An 18,772-nucleotide genomic window follows, 5' to 3' on the forward strand; every position below is an offset into this window, starting at 1 on the left:
TATCTACACCACGGTTGTGTTGTTGTTCAGCTCGTTGGAGCTTTGTCTGTTTTAAGTGCGCTCTACATATCAATCCGGTTGTTGGTTCTGTGTTGTATGTTCTGTTTAAAAAACTCCTTTCCTATATTTTGAAACGTTGAGTTTTAAAGCAGCTCTCACATTTTAAACCCGTGCCCCTCCTCAGAGCCGCTCCTCCAGTGACGATCCTCAAAGAAAACATTGACACTGAATGACTTTATTCAACAGAAAATCCTGTTTCAGAAAAGCTTCAGAAACATCCAGGTGTAAGCATTGGAAGACATCAACAAATCCACAGCAGTGACTCTCAACTGGACCAAAGCTAACAACACAAACTAGAATTATACTGATACTCTGCAGCTGGGGGTGTGACGCTAACTGGAAGCACTGCTCTGTCTGAAGCTGTTACTCAATTTAGACTTTAATCTGAGCTTTGTTTTAACACAATCTGACCATAAAGAGCTGATTTATCTGAACTCCAACAGGTGTGCTGATTTGTGCTGTTAAACAACCTACTCTCAAACAACATTACAGTCACAAGCTAGCTAGCATTAGCAGACCGTTTTTCAGTGAGTCACTCTCACCTTTTTGTGTAAAATCTCCTAAACACTCCTAAACAGGACCATGAATGCTCGGACTGACCACAGGGATTTTTTCTTGAGTTTTTAGGTGATCATAAAACGTTTGACGTTATTGCTAATATGTGCACTGTGGTCACACCATGGTAACAGCTGAGCATTCTACCACACACATACAGGCAGAACACCCCCAGTGTGACACCACTGCAAAGTATCATTTGATTTGTAGATTACAGCATCAGTTACTTTCAGATTAACACAGATTACTCCAGTTGGCCTTTGATTTGACTCAGGCCACGCTCCACAGGTTGAGACGCACTGCTGTCAGGACTTGTTTGGCTCATTATTAAAAGTGGGCAGGGTTTAGCCTGTATTATGCAAATCTGACTTATTTTTTAATTCTCTAGCAACTCATAATTTTGTTCCCTCATCTAAACCATATCTGGAGTCATGTTCATTATTCTCATATGTTTGAGTCATCTGCATCTCGGGGGCAGAGTTTTCAAAATAAAACTGACCAATTACAATCGCTCTTTGTCCAGTTTGAATCATATTAAAGGGCCCATGTTACTCGGTGTTGTGTTTCCTCATCACAGACATGAAGTTGTTTTGTTTCATTCACACATGTTTAACACATAAACCCTGCATATTTAGGCTGAGATCTTCTCTCAAACTGAAAACACTCTGTTCCACCTTGTGATGTCATGTGGTGATACAGGAAGTGCTCCACTGTGTTTTTAAACTCCATACACCTTCACTAGAATCATATGGATCATTTCAGACCTGGAATTGCCAATCTCTACTGAACTAAAGTTAAAAGGAGCTATTAACTTGAAAACTACCACTTCATGACATCACAAGGTGGAACAGAGCATTTTGAGCTTTGGAGATGTTGACAGACTAATAATAAAGGGTTACTCAAACATGTGTGAATGAAACAAAACAACTCCAGGTGTGTTTTTGAGGAGTGAACAGCATTAGAACAGGGGCTAAAGGTCACAGGGGTCAGTTTGTGTGACACAGGAGCTTTAACAGTTTTATTCTCAAATCAATTACATTTGCATTAAAGCAGCACCATGTGACTTTTCCGATGGAGACTGAAACTACTTTTCTCTATGGATGTTATCATTTGCCTAAAATGTTAAAATCTATCCCTACAGAGACAAGCAAATGACACTGCAAGGCCAAGTTACAGGTCAGATCTGTGAAGAGGCAATCACTTTTTTTTTTTTTTATGGAAAAAAGCACCATGATGACAAGCAGGTGGCAGATGCAGAAAAGTTCCATAGTGCACTTTAAAGTGTAAAACTGACTTGTATAGAACATTTTAAAGGTACTCTGGCGCCCTCTGCTGGTCTATTCTCCCTTTGCAAGTTCAAGTTGGTGTGTTTGTTATAGTTGGAAGAGAAACATTACAAGTTTATCCCCCTAAAAACTACAGTAATTATGATACAATTCAATCATAAATGCTTTTGAAAACTCTTAAAATGTAAAATGATCTATTAATTTTCCATTTTTTTGCAATAGAAAAGTTGGGCCATGTCACTCTTAAATTTGTGTATAATTTGCAGCTTTAAAGACAAACCAATTATAGTGAGCCAATTAAAATAAAAATGAAACAAAACACAACTCCAGGGATTTTTAGATGAAGAAACAGGTTTATGATGTGGCAGAAAGCTCAAAAAGTCAAATTTGCATATTACCCCCTTTAAAATCATGCCTAACGAAAAATATCAAACGGCGGCCTTGGATCCATACATGTACAAATTCATTCCCCCATGTTTTTATTTATTATTTATTACAATTATTTCCATGTTTCCTTGTTTTCAATAGGAGCTACTGCGGTTGCATTAAAACAGTCCAGTCTAGTGTCCGGTGCAGGAGGTGAGGGAGGGAAAGCCAAACTGATTTTTATTTTATCTGCGTCTCCGTGTCCTCTTCCTGAAGCTCGGTGGCCATTTTGTTTGTTGTGATTCATTTTCTTATTTTAAGGATTTATTCGTTGTCCTCTGCGTCTTCGCCTTGGTCTCCGTCCATTAGCAAAGCGGCGTATTTACTGGCTGAACTGAACTTCTGTGAGAAATAAAAGATAAAAACATGCAAATTATGAAGTTTCTCTATAGCACAAAACCGTAACTGATACAACGAGCTGTAAGCGTCAACACTGAACCACAGACTGTATAAAGATAAATTGAGTGTGACGTCACCCGCAGCGTTCAGCTCCAAATGAAGCTCATCAAGGCTAGCAGTTATAGGGGTGAATTTGTTGACCATAATTCTGTTTTATTGTCTATATTTACTTGAATGATATATCGCACCTCAAAATGTGTTCTCGTGATAAGCCTCAGTTGGTCCATATACTGTATATATAAATGGACATGGATAACCTGCTAGTCTCTCGAATCTGGCTCCAAGTCACTTTCTGTGTAAAAACTGTGTCCCCTCTCTCTGTAACTGCTGCTGTCAGACTCAGTCATTTTGGTCTTAAATATTCATATTAACCCACTCCACATGATCCTGGGGTTTTTATTTCACTTTCCCAGAGGTCGCTCCTGCTAGCGTTAGCAACAGGTTTGATTGACAGTGTTGCTAAGTGCCTGCTCCCTGCTAAACCAACAGCCTCGCTCTGGATTGGCTCTTTGGTTTCTATGATAATCATGGTCGGAATTCCAAATCTGGAACTTGGCTCCAAATCGGCCCCTATAACTGCTCTAGCCTCGATGAGCTTCGTTTGGAGCTGAACGCTGTGGGGGACGTCACACTCACTTTTTTATGCAGTCTGGTTAGATAAAATTAGTTCTCACATTGGCTTTTGTCACATAAATAAATATAAAAGAGCCAGTCTTTGGAGTGGCTGAACAAATCCAAAAGATTCAGATCCCATAAAAAAGCCAAACGTCCTATTACTTGTCTTGGTAAACTCCTGTTGTTGTTCCATCCCTAATAAAACTCACACATGTCAAACTTCAGATTAACCTGCAGGAGACTTACGGGAGTTGGGGTTTCTTCGTATTTCTTTGGCTCTGGAGCGGGTCTAGGGTCTCTCTCTCTTCGAGGTTCTTTTCTGTGTTGGTTTTTCAAACAGAGTTAAACAGAAACACATTTACATGAGTGATGTTGACTCTGTGGCCTGATCTGTCTGTGCCTCTCTGTGTCGAGGGTCTCTTCATGACTCTCTCCTCCCTGTGGCTCTGATGAATCTTATCTCACATAAATCTCACATAATTCTGAGTTTTTGAGGGTTTCTTTAGTTCCTGACCTGTCTGCCTCCCTCCTTCGGTCCTTGGGACCCTCTCCTCTGCCGGTCGCTGCCCCCGCGGAGCCCCCTCGAGCCCGTGGGACCCCCCTCCGCACGCCGTCAGCTTTGTTTTCATCTTAAACAGAAACCAGAGCAGTGAGGGGTCTGGAGTAAAGGTGCTCAGCTCGACTCAACATCCAATAAGCACGATTTAAAGCAGTCACATGATCAGCGTGTCTGCGATTCACTTTAGTGACTCAGGACTGGACTTAAAGGGACAGTATGACTTTCTGGAGGTGGCACGTCCCCTGCATGATTCCATGGAAATGGAGTTAAAACTAAGGATGCACTGACACAAGACTGGGATCAGAGATAAAGTTTTGATGGCTCAGATATGGCTTCTGTCGATATCGGTTCTGTCGATTTTTCATTTTGGTTGATAAACTGCTGTGATGAGATGTTTTATTGGACAGTGTTGTACTTTTCAAAGTCGTTCTGTAGTTACTTTAATAACAGTTACAAAACACACTGGGTTGTATTTAACCTGTTTCTGTTTCAGTCTCTGTATCCGTTGGTATCGGGGATCGACACATTTAACACCAAAACATCGTCATCAGTATCAGAAGAGAAAACGCTGGATCTGTGCATCCCTCATTAAAGCCAGACTTCGGAACATTCTCCAGGGAGATAGAATGGTTTTATGCCATACTGAGGAAGATTATAGTCAAAGAAACAACATTTCCATGGAAACAACCATGAGGTGGCTCCTCCAGACCAAATCAAAGTCAGGTTTGTGGAGATGCGAGCCTGCTCAGAGTAAGAATGCTTTTCAATGGGATAAACAACCAAAATGTCTATTTTGATCTAAAAAGTGACATACTGTGGCTTTAAAAACATGTGCCATTATTTGACAGTCTTGTATAGGTGAGATTTATGGTGATGATGTCGATGTGTGTTTTTCAACACATCGTCTTGGCTCAGGTTCAATGCTTAGATTAAGAATATGTCTCCCTTTTGTGGTAACAGAGGGAGATGTTGTCGGAGTGATGGGAGCACCTTTAGCCCAGAGAACTACACTCACACACTGCCACCTTCAGGTCACTACACTCCACTACACTACAGCAGCAGCAGCGGCAGCTTTATGGCGAGTTCAGATCAAAGCAGAGCTCCTCCTCAGAACAAATGTCTGAGGAGGAGCTCTGTAATGTGACATTTATGTCACACTGGAGACGAAGTTTGAAGCTATTTTGAAAGTGAAACCATCTTTGGTCTGAACACCCCTTTGAGCTTTAGGCGGCAGAGGCTCACACACGTCTTACCTTTCCCAGATCCTCGCTCATCTCCAGAGCTGTAGAAACAAACACACAAATTTAGAATCACATGTTTATTATTATTAAATCTTTTTAGATCACACCATTCACTCAACCAAAATGATTTCATGTTTATCCAAAGCAAATGATTTTGATTTAAAAACACTTGAAAAATATTCAAATGGAAAAAGGTGACGTAATCCATTTATGTAGGATCGACATTTCACATCAGCGACAGGTGGAAATATGTTTGTGTCTCTATAGTTCTCATCTCTGACCCTGTGGATCATTTTGTAATAATTTACACATTTTACATCACAATATTTATCTAAAACCACTTCAGTGTTAGAAAACTGGTCCCCAATGGGAGTTGACGTCGCTGTAAATGGCGATGCCCCCTATGCATAACTGCACATCACGCTAGGAAGAGTATTTTTAACTCTGAGAGGGTGGTACCTGATTTTGGGAGGGGTGTTGCCACTGGGGGAGACCGGCTGGCCTCTCTCTGCTTCACTGGTCCCAGTACCAGCTCCAGCGCTGCGTTTGGCCCAGGCGTTCTCTTTGGGAGGGGGCGCGGGCATCACTTTGAGGGGCTCTTTAGGGGCAGAGGTCGGAGGTCGCGGGGAGGTCGGGGAAGTGGGCTCTGGCTCCTGGTTAAATACCTCGTTCTCCCCTGAGCGCTCCTCTCTACACCCAGAGCCTGAGGGAGAATCGAGGGACAGACACAGGGTCAGAGGAGACGACAGACAAGCACATGGACATTTCAGAACATGTCTGTAGAGTCTAAACTACAGAGTCAGCAGCTTTACACAGAATAAGGCCCATAGAAAGAATATTTATTCTATTCATTTTCAGCTCCAGTCAAATGAAGCTCATCAAGGCTAGCAGTTATAGCGGCTAATTTGGAGCAGAGTTCCATATTAGGAATTCCGACTGCAAGTATCATAGCAACCAGAGAGCCAATCCAGAGGGAGATTGTTAAAGGTAACGCCCCTTCCCACTCACAACACTGGTTTAGCATGGAGCACAATCAAACCTGTTGGTAATACTAGCAGGAGCGACCTTGGGGGAAAGAATTTGCCTGATTTGTCTGTTATTCATGTTCATATGTTGATTTACAGACACAATAGTGAAATAAAAACCCCACGATCATCTAGAGCGGGTTAATACAAACATTTAAGACCAAAATGACGAGTCTGACCGCAGCAGTTACAGAGAGAGGGGACAGTTTTTACACAGGAAGTGAACTGGGGCCAGAGTCGATGGAGTTGGAAGTGCGCCCACGATAACTTCCTGTTTGGAATGTGATGGCTAGCAGGTTAGCTATGTCCATTTATATATACTGTGTATGGTCAGGTCCAGTAGATACAATTCTGTTGTAAACCCTTTCTGTTGCTTTAAGGGGCAGCGAGAAGTTTTATTATGAATCACAAAATGGATAGGTTTAGTTCTGAGAGTCTTAAAGTCTCTCTTACCTCTGCCTGAAGTACTTCCTGGTTGTGAGGATTCACTTCCTGTACGGGAGCGCTCAGTATGGGACTCTTCACTGCGCCAGCTCGGGTCCCTGGACACACGGGTCACGAGTTTAATGGGAGTTACAGAAATATTTAAAATACATGTCATCTGACACATAGGGAGGGCATCTGACACACATGGAGATTTCAGGGTAATACTTGTAGTAGTAGTAGTAGTAGTAAGTATTTGCTGTAGTTTTAATAGTACCTGTCTCAGTGGTTAGTACTTGTAGTATTTCGTAGTATTGCAGTACCATACCTGTCTCGGAGCTTCCTCTCCGGGGCCCGTCCTTTGTCCTCCTCCAGTTGTCTTTGTCGTCTCTCCTCTTGTTTCTTCAGTCGTTCTTCCACCTCACGCTCCTTCGCTGCGGTGTCGACCGGTTTGGCGTTTCCAAAGATGGAGGAGGACCTGGAGGGGGCGGGTGCCGGGGTGGGGGAGGTGCCCCCGCTCCCCTCCTCCTCTTTAGGAACGCTACGAGGCTTTAGGTTCAACTTAGGCCTCTGAGGAGGACCTGAGAGCGGAGAGAGGGGGGAGAGGAGGGAGAGGGGGAGGAAGGAGAGAGGTGAGAAAGAGACGTGAAAGAGAGGGGAGAGGAGGATGAAAAAGAGATGAAAGAAGGTGGGACATCACCATTGGCTCTCTTATAATGCTGCCACTTACTAAAAGTTAATCTGCATAACATCCCATTGTTTACATGTAGCCCTCTGCTAGGAGTTAAGAGCTACAAGCTAAGTGCTAGTGACTAACGCAGCATCTGTCCTGTCCTCACCTCTGTCCTCCCGGCGCTCCTCCCTCCTCTCGTACCGGTCATCTCCATAGCGTTCTCTTTCTCCGAATCGGTCGCTGCTACTGCGAGAGTCGTAATCATCGCGTCGAAAACTGCTGCCGAACGCTCGCCGCCCGCCGCCGCCTCCTCGGGAGTCATAACCTGAAACACCAGAGTCAAAGAGGGTTAAAAGACTTCGCAGTATGACCGGGATCTGAGATGGAGTGACGGGTTTGTTTTGTTTTTTAGAACAAGATCTGACTTTGGTCTTTGATGTTTGACAATAAAAGTATTTACTATTGAGGTGAGACTGTCCTCACAAGTCACAACATGAACGAGACATGTGCTTGGACCATAGACACAAAAAACACTTTTGAACCTATTATATACACTATAATACACTACTTAAAACAAACCTGTTTTTCTATTTAAATAATATTAAAGTCGCTTTACCAGATGTCCACATGAAAAGCAGAATACATTTTAAACAGTTTGGTCCGAAGTTACTCCTCACTGACCTTATGCATTCAGAATATCATAATGATTCACCACAATGAGTTTATAAACACTTTTCACAGCTTTCAGAGACCAGTGAAGAGTTTTGTCATCACGGTAAAGCTAAGAACTACTAGTATTCCTGGTTCTCAGACAATAAAACTGTTTATAATTGGATGTAGACAGCTCACAGAAGTCTAATTTTGAGCCCAAAACCTACGTCTATCTGCACTGGAGTGACACGTTTACTCCACTACGAGGACGAGTACAGCCCCCTTAGCACAGGTCAGTTCATGTCCAGCTTTAGTCTGACCTCCTCTGTCGTCGTAGCGATCGCGTCCTCCTCCGTACCGGTCCCGTCCTCCGTCATATCGGTCGTCACGGCGAGGCCCATCTCTGTAGCGATCCGACTCGTAACGGTCACGAGATCCTGAAACCAGAGCAGAAACAGGGCATCAAATAAACAAACTTATGAACAAAAAAAACATTCAAACTCATCATTACATTGGCTTAAACTCTAAAATATAAAACTGCCTATTTGAAAAGAGTATAGAGCTCGTCCTAATGGTATATCACTTTGTCTCCATGGAAAAGTCAAGATTAATGCTGTACTGTGCAACATCCTTGTTTTATGTGTATGTACTAGTGAACAGGGCATAGGACACCTGTAAAGTTCCACAGTGGAGCTTTAAAGGTTCCTCACCATAAGAATCCTCTCTCCGGGGGGGTGCGTCCTCCGTGTCTCCTGCTGGCCGAGCTCTCCAGTCTGAGTCTGTTTTGTCTGGGCCCATGTCCGACATCCTGCCCCCTCGGTCCCTGCCCCCCATCGGCCCATTGTCACGCTCTGGAATCACAAACATGAACATCAACGCACAGAATACAAGAGAACTGCTGGAAACACACAGAATACAGCTGCATCACTCGACATGGGAAACATAAAGGCGACCTGAGGCACATCCAGCCTGAAACAGACACAACACGAGGCTCATAGAAACAGAGAAAATATCTGTACCTTTGTCATTTGATTGGTCTGCGATATCCACTCGAATTCTCCTGTTTCCTAGATTCTGTTGGTATAGACAAAAATATAAATTAATTAACTGGCATTTTTATATTTATATTATAGACTGTGTAAAAAAGGCTGAGTGAGTGTGATGTCACCCACAGCTTCAGCTCCAAAGGAAGCTCATCAAGGCTAGCAGTTATAGGGGCCAATTTGGAGCAGAGTTCCACATTTGGTATTCTGACAAGTATCATAGCAACAAAAGAGCCAATCTGGAGCGAAGTGTTTGAAGGTAATGCCCCTTTCTGCCCACACCGCTGGTTTAACAGGGATCAGGAGCTTAGCAACACTGTCAATCAAATGTAAAGCTAACGCTAGCATGAGCGACCTTGGGGAAAGAAGGTGCCTGATTTGTCTGTTATTAATGTTCATATCTTGAGTTACAGACACAATAGTGAAATAAAACCACCAGGATCATGTAGAGTTATTACGAACATTTAAGACCAAAATGATGAGTCTGACAGCAGCAGTTACAGACAGAGGGGACAGTTTTTACACAGAAAGTGAATTGGAGCCAGAGTGCTGGAAGTGCACCCATGATCACTTCCTGTTTGGATCGCAGCAGTTAGCAAGTTAGCCATGTCCATTTATATAAACAGTTTATGATTTATATGGAATTGTTAAATGTGATGCCACTTCTGGGCATCAGCTGACTGAAAATAATGATGCAACTCACGGTAAAAGGATCACAGTCGTTTAACGTTAACACGGTTTAAGTGCAACAGAAAGAGTGCGAGGTTGAGGTGAGGAGCTAGGCTAAACTAGCATTAGCGCTGACGAGGGACAGCTGCTGAGATACCACTAGTAATCCTGTGTAATTATGAGACTGTTTACATCTCATACAGTTTGTAGTTAAACAAACGCTTTTGAAAGGTAATGGTCTCTTGTTTGATGAATAACAAACACAACACTGGTTTAGAGCCAAAAATCAGCTCTGAAGGTGCCAGAGGTGACGTCAGCCCAAAGAGCACTCACATCATTCATACAGAAAGTACAGACACTGGAGTGACACCCAAGTGTTTTGCCCAAGGACACAACAGCACACACTGGTGAGAACAGAGATCAGAACGCAAACTTTCAGCTCAGATTTAAAATGTTCTTTACAGTTTTACATCTTTAATAATGTTTGTGTGACATAACTCACCATTACAGCTCCTGTATCACACAAACTGACTCTTGTAGCGTTAATCCATGTTATAATTCTGTTTCCTCCTCAAAAACAGACCTGGAGTTGTGTTTCGTTTCATCCGTGCATGTTTGAGTAACTTTATTAGTCTGTCTATATCTACAAAGCTCAAAATGCTCTGTTCCACCTTGTGATGTCATGAAGTGGTACTTTTCAAGTTAACAGCTCCTTTTACCTTTAGTTCAGTAGAGATTCCAGGGCTGAAATGATCCAAATGAGTCTAGTGAAAGTGTATGAACTTTAAATATACAGTGGAGTGTTTTCAGTTTGAGAAAAGAACTCACCTAAATATTCAGGATTTTTGTGTTAAACATGTGTGAATGAAACAAAACACAGCTCCAGGTCGTTTTAAAACAAGAAAAACACAAAAGGCAGCACTGACTGACTGGGTACACAACAGACACAGCTCTACACACTGAGCAGTCACTCCCATTTACTTTTAACTTAACTCTTAACTGTGTAACTTTCCTGAAGGAGGGTTCACCATCTGCTTATCACCATGGAGATGTCACCACTCAACTGTTCCACAGTATGACTTTAAACGGTTGCAAGTGTTTTTGTTCATGCATTCTAACTGTGTGGGGCTCGCCTCTACACAGATCTGACCTGTAACTTGGCGGAATGGCGTCTACCCCTTTGTGCATGGATACAGACAAGTTTAATGTCATACTGTGGAACATTCCAGGAAAGCCAATCACATCTCCATGTAGACGAGCTGGTGTCACACCCTCAACCAGAAAAGTGACACAGTGGAGCTTTAACCCTGTCTGAATGTGAAATGACCTCTGACCTCTTCGTTGAGGCTCAGCGCTCTCATGAGTGACTCCACATCGTCAAACTCGGCGTAACCAAAACCCTTCAGACGATCTGGGTTTGACGGCTCCCGAGGCAGACGCACCGCACTGATCTGAGAGAGAAGAGACAAGAGAGGGAAGAGATAGAAGGGGAAAGAGACGGGATTAAAAGTGCTCTCTTCTGACCCTCTCCTCTGCTCATCTGACCCTCTGCATCCTTTCCTCTGGCTCCTCTGACCCTCTCCCTCTGGCTCCTCTGACTCTTCTGACCCTTTCCTACTTGTTGCTGTGTTGACTAAGATCATTAAATATTTTCAGAGCTTCACTGCGAGCAGAGGAACGTCACTGTGGAATGTGCCGTCAGTGTCGTTAACTTTAAGGCGTAAGATCAATATGATGAGTTTGTGGAGCTGATCCCAAACTAATAATGAGAAGGTGCAACATCTGTGGAGCAGAAGTTTGGGAACTTTTTCAAAAACAGTCAATCTTTCATAGAGTTATACAGAGTTATATACAGCGCTACATAGCATTATATAGAGTTTATATACAGGCCCCTGCACTGCTCTGAAATAATGACCTCACATCCTAGAACCGAAATCCAACCTATTCCTGGGTTTCAAATGATTCCTTCCTAATTTAAAGGTTTTTGTAAAAACCTTTCCCCTTCAAAAGATCAATTTTTTTTTTATTTGAATTGTGCTGTTGCCATAACAATGGAGGACCACTGTCATGCCAACCGATGTCTGGAAGTAAGGACGCACCAATACCAGTATATACTCGTACTCGCCAATGTGTTGCCGATACCACTGAGGATATCAGTGCGGCGCTTGTGTTTACAATAGTAGCATGCTAACGTGGCTAAGTGGTGCTACCGTTTCTTTGCTTGTGAATGCATTGGGGCTTACTGTTATCGACAAACAAATCTAGCAGCTGAACAGAGTGAGTTCAGAGGTTTTAAAGGAGCAAGAACATATGATGGATAATGGCAGTATCAGTATCGGTACTCGGTATCGAGAAGTACTCATACTGGTCTAAGTGGTATCGTGCGTCCCCGTTTGAAATCCTGTACTCACTGCCAGTCCGCGGAAGAAGTCCTTGATCGATTCCTCAGTGACGTCATACGGCAGGTTTCCGAGGAAGGCGGTGTAGGGCGGCGAGCGCGGCAGACGGGAGCGGTCGATGTTGGGCTCTCGGGCCGAGCGCGGCGCCGTTGGGAGGATGGAACGGTCGATCGGAGGTGCGCGGTACGAGTCCTCCTCTGTGTGCCATGATGTAGAGACTGAGGCAGATGAGAGAAAACATCACGAGACAAGCCAGGGGTCATTAAAAGGTCAAATATCACAAAACATGGACAAAGTGACGTTTAATCCATGTTCTAATGTTGTTCCCTCCTCAAAAACAGACCTGGAGTTGTGTTTTTGTGTTTGAGTAACGCTTCATTATTAGTCTGTCTACATCTCGAAAACTCAAAATACTTTGTTCCACCTTGTGATGTCATGAAGTGGCTTTTTTCAAGTTAACAGCTCCTTTTACTGGTAGTTCAGTAAAATGATCCAAGTGAAGGTGTATGAAGTTTAAAAACACAGTGGAGCACTTCCTGTATTACCACATGATGACATCACAAGGATGAACAGAGTATTTTCTGTTTGAGAGAAGAACTGCAGGGTTTGTGTGTCAATTATGTGTGAATGAAACAAAACACAACTCCAGGTCTGTTTGTGATGAGGAAACACTAGAGTGATGTGTGACTTATTTAAAGTTCTCGTCTAATGCAGGATGTTTCACTTTTACCAGTTTAGCAGCATTTTCTGGTTCATCCCCTCAGGTCAAACTGTCAAACTCCATTTTAGCTAAATTTGAGCTCCATTTCAGCTGTGTGTGTGAGGCTCACCATCTCCGTCCAGGTCATCGGTCTCATCGGCCCAGCTCGTGGTCTTGGTCGGGTAACTCGGCGCCGGAGCACTGCCGCCGCTGTCCTCAGCCAGAAAGTCAGTCAGAGTCAGGGTCTTCCCCTTCTTATTCTTTTTCTTAGCTGTAAACAGATACATAAATGACGACATGCGTGGAAATGTGCTCTCCTCTGCTCCTCTGACCCCCTTCCGCTAATTTTGGTTAGATACATTTTGGTGTCACGAACACTGAAAAACGGTGTGGAAATACTCCCATACTTGTAGCCGTCTCTCGGCTGCGCGGCTGGCAACAGGAATTTAACTACCAAACGAATCAAATCAAATGTCGTATTCTCTACAGCGTCTACGGCTATTACAACTGTGAAACTAACACGGCTCAGGACAGAAACACAGACTTGGAGATGGCGGTTTCTTGGTAAAACGACACGAGTGTGGGTCAGACTGAGATAAGAGCAGAGATTTACAACAGTGTTGACACAGGGAGTGGTCAGACCAACGGCTCAGGACACTGGGTCAAACAACAGGAGGGTGGGGCTATGTACGAGATAGGTGAATGTTCAGATCATCACAGTGAAGCTTTGGAGGCGTCGAGCTGCAGCTTTAATAAACAAAGTGTTTATGAGGGTGCGCTTCACATACGCCTGAATGTCTCACCTGTTCAACTTTGATACTGGAACTTACAACAGACAGTACTTCAAAAGCGCCGATCTAAACTCGGTTTTGATTAAACTGCAGCCTATTGTGATGTAACGCCTAATCAATAAATCGGGTAAAAACATAAAAACCTAAATCCCCTCTTGTCTCTGTCTCTCTCTCTTCCTGTTTTGATGGGAGAGACACAGGGTCTGTGCAGACGTCTGTCTCTCTCTTTCTGTCTGTCTCTCCGTCTCTGTCCCTCAGTCTCTCTCTCTCTTCCTGTTTTGATGGGAGAGAGACAGGGTCTGTGCAGCTGATGAAGGCTTTACTAAACTAAAGCCACACGTCAGAACATTCCTGTGCTCCACAAACAGAATAACGCCAAGTCACTGTTCCACTGTCCACAGGAGCGACAGGAGCATTAGGGGGAGAATGGTTTAAATGGGCACATCTGTGGTAAAGGTCAAAGGTTACACTTCAGAATGTTTCTGAGGTTCCATTTTGTGCAAAAAACTCCCACTGACCGGCTCAGATCGTCAGGGCCAAACGCACTTTTATGATAAAACTAATTTTACAAATTAACAAAACTTTTAGAATTTTTTGTCGGCGCAACAGCCAGGTTTCAGATGATTATATGAACTTCATATCTTGATTTACAGACATAATATTGAAATAAAAACTCCAGGATCATGTAGAGTGGGTTAATACAAACATTTAAGACCAAAATGACAAGTCTGACAGCAGCAGTTACAGAGAGAGGACATAGTTTTTACGCAGAAAGTGAATTGGAGCCAGAGCCAATGGAGCCGAAAGTGCGCCCATGATCACTTCCTGTTTGGAACCCGGCGGCTAGCAGGTTAGCTAGGCCTATTTAGACGAACAGTCTATGGGTTCAACATTTGTGAATTTACCTTTTGGATATTTCATGGCAGAGCACAATGTAATTAAGAAAAAAACTCTCTCCTGCCCCCATCTGGAGAACGACCTCATTAGATTATACAATCTGAAAAACTAACATCTTGGTATCAGCCAGTTTCTAAACCTGTGTCTCATCGTAGGGCTGTCCAAAACCGAAAATCAGATACTAATCGAACCTAAAACCAAAATAAAAACTAGACACTGATTTAAGTTTTTCAGTATCTAGAACTTTATCAACACAAGTTTAGACCCACAGGGAAACTTAATAGAATGTACTTTTCAGCTCAAAATAACAGTACCTCAAGTGTTTAACATCATTGTGTTATTGTGATCGGTTTCGTAATCAGTATCATATCAGTATCGAGTGCCCAGCCTCGTCCAAGCCTGTGAACTAGATGGAATATTTTGAGACTCAATATTTATCATGGGTCTTTTTCTTTGTAAAAGTGAGATTTTTCTTTTTTGTAATACCGTCAACCTGGAGCAGTGAAAAGTTGAATGAATCACTACTATGGCTTATTTTGCCGTTGCTACTGCAGCTCACGCCTTATGTTACAGTAGATTTAAAATGGGATTCTGCATCGTGTCAGTGGCATAAAGTTCAAGTTTCAATATTACCGGTACTGTTTATCTAAGTATTTCTCTGTAAAATGTGTTGACAGACCCAGCGTTGTCCTTTTAAATACTTTAGCATTGTGACAACACTGTTATAGACTTTAGAAATATTTTAGATGTGAGACAGGCCTCTGTTTAACTCCAGGCTCAAACGGTTCTGTTTATCTGTGCTCAAAGGATTTCATTCTACCTCATCTCCTTTAAATCTAATATCATGCTTTTAATGCATCCATCTGGTTCTGTAAAGATTTGAATCACTGTACTAACCTCCCTCTACAAACTGCACTAATGTCACGCTCCATCAAAACTAAGTCATAACCAGTGTCATCACCTCTTACACTGCAGAGAGTCATTAATAAAGACTGCCACCCCCCACAGTCTGATAACTGCTGGACACTGCCTTATATTTGTCCAACTCAGACACAGTTCATACTTAGTTCAACAGACCAAACAAACATGCGTGTTGGGTTCAGCGCAGTTAGCTCCTTGCCACATTGTCCGCCCGCATCTGACCATAGACTGTATATATAAATGTGTAAAAACTGTGTCCCCTCTCTCTGTAACTGCTTCTGTCAGACTTGTCATTTTGGTCTTAAATGTTCGTCTTAACCCACTGTACATGACCCTGAGGTTTTTATTTCACTATTGTGTCTGTAAATCAAGATATGAACATTAACAAAAGATAAATCACAGCCTCACTCCTGATTGGCTCTTTGGTTGCTATGATACTCGTGGTTGGAATTCCTAATATGCCACTCGACTCCAGATTGCCCCCTATAACCGCTTGCCTTGTTGAGCTTCATTTGACTGATGCTGAACACCGTGGGTGACGTCACACTCACTTAGTCTTTTAAACCATCTATGATCTGCCCAAAGCTGAAGAAGCCTCCTGGACGAGCTGCCACCTTCTTCAAAACTTTTTGTCCAGTGACAGAATTGCATTTTCCTGTGCTCCTTATCACAAATCCCTGAAGTCTAAAAAAAACCCCACTGGACTTTACTGATTTCACACAATGTGTTAAACTAAACTAAACATTAACTTATAAAAGAAGCTAAACTGGTAAAACTCAATGTTTATACATTATATACAGGCAATAGAGGACATTTATGATTGAATGAGATTAAATTATTCAAATAAAATTAATCTGAGCCACCATTACTTTAACAAACCTCAACACCGCAGTTCTGTAGATTATACAGAATGTTTACAAAAGCGTTTAAATGTTTGCTCCAGTGTCTTTTTTCACATGGATCATAACAGTAAGTATTCTGCCGTGTTTGTTTTTGTCCTCCTCTGCTTCCCCTCTGCTCCGCACTGGGCGAGTCAGCAGCTAAAGGGGAGTGGGGGAGTCGGTGAGTCGGTGCTCTCCTGGTTTGGTTTTAGGCCTCGTGCGCGCAGCCTCGAGCCGATCCAAGTGCGCCATCACCGAGCAGAGCTTTGGGACGCGGGGCGTCCGGAGCTTCGGATTCGGCCCAAAAAAGCCTCTTCTGGCCCAAAAGAGCCTCCTCCGGCCCGCGGAGGATCGGCTGGTTCTCGGGCAGCGGGGAAAGGGTAAAAGAGGCACCGGGAAACAGCCACAGCACACGTGGAGAGCGCCAGGCTGCGCGCTTCGGCCCCGGTGCTCTACACAAATCTGCGCCCGAGTCAAATGTGCTACTGTACACCATTTAACCACATGCAACAACACGAGGCTTCTACAGAGCCAGAGGAGTCAGCTTTAGGAGCATATGTGAAAACATTTAAGGTATTACACAATTTGAACAGTTTAGGTAGGATCATTGTTAGAAACGCACAGAGGCAGTTACAATCAACAAAGGCACTGTCATCCATTTACGTGTTTATAAATCGCGGGACACACGGCCTGTTCTGGAAGCAAGTGAGTGATTCATGACATATGTGAGGATAAGAAGGGTAAAAAACCCAAACAAAGCCAAAATACACCGCAAAAATGTGGAGCATGTGGCCAAACCGCTCGGGCGCACATCTCGTCATGACACCGGCTCAGCCCAGAGGCTTCAGGGAGAATGATACGGATGTGCCAGCTCCCTGCGCACTAAAAACACCGAGAAACAAGACGAATACAGGCCATAGGAGGCACGGAACCACACCGACACGAGAGAATCACACACACAGCACCACAAAGTCACTATTATGAGGAAACAAGAGCCAAACGTGGCTTTAAAGTGCGGTGCGCGTCGGAGCTTCGTTCATTCGCATTCGTCCCGAGTCGAGTCTTTAACGGACCAAAACAACCGATTACATCGCTTCATAAAACCGGGACAACGACGCCAGACGTTCAACAGAACCGTTAACAGCCCACAAAGTGAATTTCAAGCGCACAAACAGCGAAAATCCCGCTCAAATCTAGCTCCGCGCCGCACAGACGCGAGAGCCCCATAAACCTCACCTGACGCCGCCATGTTGAGAGCGAGCTCCGCGGAGGACCCGGATGTACACGTCAGAGGGAGGGAGCGCGCATCGACCAGCCGCATTCACGTGTCATGTTTACAGAATATTTTCAAAAAGAATATTTACACAAAATAATATTTAACAGAAGAATATTTACAAAGAGAATACTTACAAAAAGAGTATTTACAAAAAAGAATTTTAACCAAAAGAATATTTACAAAAAGAATATTAACCCCACAGAATAGTTCCCCAGCACAAAAACAGCTGTAGATCAAACTGTACACATCTACAGCCTGAGAGCTCTTGAGTTCAACTCTGAGTTCTAATCTGGACTTTCAGCCATTTTAGTAAAACATTTGGAGGTGTACTGAACAATTTACTCAACAAAACCAAAGATAAACAGAATAAAAATACTACAGAGTTCCCATCCAGACCTACACAACTCACTATACTGTAGAGCACATGTGTCAAACTCAAGGCCCAGAGGCCAAATGCGGCCCGCCATGTCATTTTATGTGGCCCGCGACAAGGTAAATTTAGATGTATGACTATCTTAAAATGTTAGTTTATCAGGATTTACGCAGTTTGACAGACATATTTTTTATATGTTTGCAAATTTGAGACAAACCATTTTGCTGATGTGGCCCTCGGTGAAATTGAGTTTGACACTGCTGCTGTAGAGCATCTCCATTTTTCTCCACCATTTTGTTCTTCTAGACAGAGAGACCAGGGCCTCTGTTTTGGTCCAGAATGAATCATTTTTTAATTGATGCCACATGATAAAATGTGACAAACTCTGAACACTGGTGGAAGAAGTACTCAGTGTTGTTACTTTAGAAATAGTAAAAATATCACATGAAACAATTTACTCAAGTAAAAGCATTTAAGTAAAAAAGACAAAAGTATTTCACAAAAGTGTTGTTCATTTAAAAATGTAGAGATAATGATTCAAAATGAGACAGATTTTTGGTCACAGGAACAAAACGAATTTACTTAATTTTTCTTCTGAATTGTGAGTATTTAATTTTGTTTTAGTCAGGATGTTTCCACGAACAAGGTAAAAATAACCCCTCAAATCATATGAAAATCCTTTTACTTTTCAGTCCAGTTAATCAATGTAGTAGAGTAAAAAGTACAGATACTGCTCTCAAATGTACTGAAGTAAAACTAAAACGTATATTATACATTATAAAATGTACTTAAATACAAATACCTAAAAACTCTAGTTATGTACAGTACTTTACTACTTGTATTTTAAATACAGTACTTTACTACTTGTACTTCATTAACTTCCACCACTGCTCAAGTCCACGGGCTCAG

At 42.8% G+C, this 18,772-nt stretch overlaps 1 protein-coding gene across 4 annotated transcripts; it reads right to left on the bottom strand.

The window, feature by feature from the left end:
• Positions 1-219: 219 nt before the first annotated feature.
• Positions 220-17,499, bottom strand: LOC117370799 (eukaryotic translation initiation factor 4B-like). 4 transcript variants are annotated; one of them, XM_033966335.2, is made up of 15 exons: positions 17,451-17,499; positions 12,855-12,995; positions 12,037-12,242; positions 10,960-11,076; positions 8,933-8,987; positions 8,624-8,764; positions 8,234-8,350; positions 7,429-7,587; positions 6,918-7,170; positions 6,620-6,708; positions 5,601-5,844; positions 5,154-5,182; positions 3,856-3,970; positions 3,588-3,660; positions 220-2,669 (listed from the first exon to the last, which is right to left on the bottom strand). In XM_033966335.2, exons 1-15 carry the CDS (start codon positions 17,461-17,463, stop codon positions 2,592-2,594), a joined length of 1,830 nt encoding a protein of 609 aa, XP_033822226.1. In that variant the 5' UTR covers positions 17,464-17,499; the 3' UTR covers positions 220-2,591. The 4 variants fall into 4 exon arrangements, with proteins under 4 accessions (XP_033822226.1, XP_055078055.1, XP_033822225.2 ...); XM_055222080.1 differs by lacking the exon at positions 3,856-3,970; XM_033966334.2 differs by lacking the exon at positions 17,451-17,499 and having other exon boundaries at positions 12,855-13,038.
• Between the last annotated feature and the right edge of the window lie 1,273 nt (positions 17,500-18,772).

The sequence above is a fragment of the Periophthalmus magnuspinnatus genome, chromosome 5 (genome assembly GCF_009829125.3).
Source record: "Periophthalmus magnuspinnatus isolate fPerMag1 chromosome 5, fPerMag1.2.pri, whole genome shotgun sequence".
Lineage (NCBI taxonomy): Eukaryota > Metazoa > Chordata > Actinopteri > Gobiiformes > Gobiidae > Periophthalmus > Periophthalmus magnuspinnatus.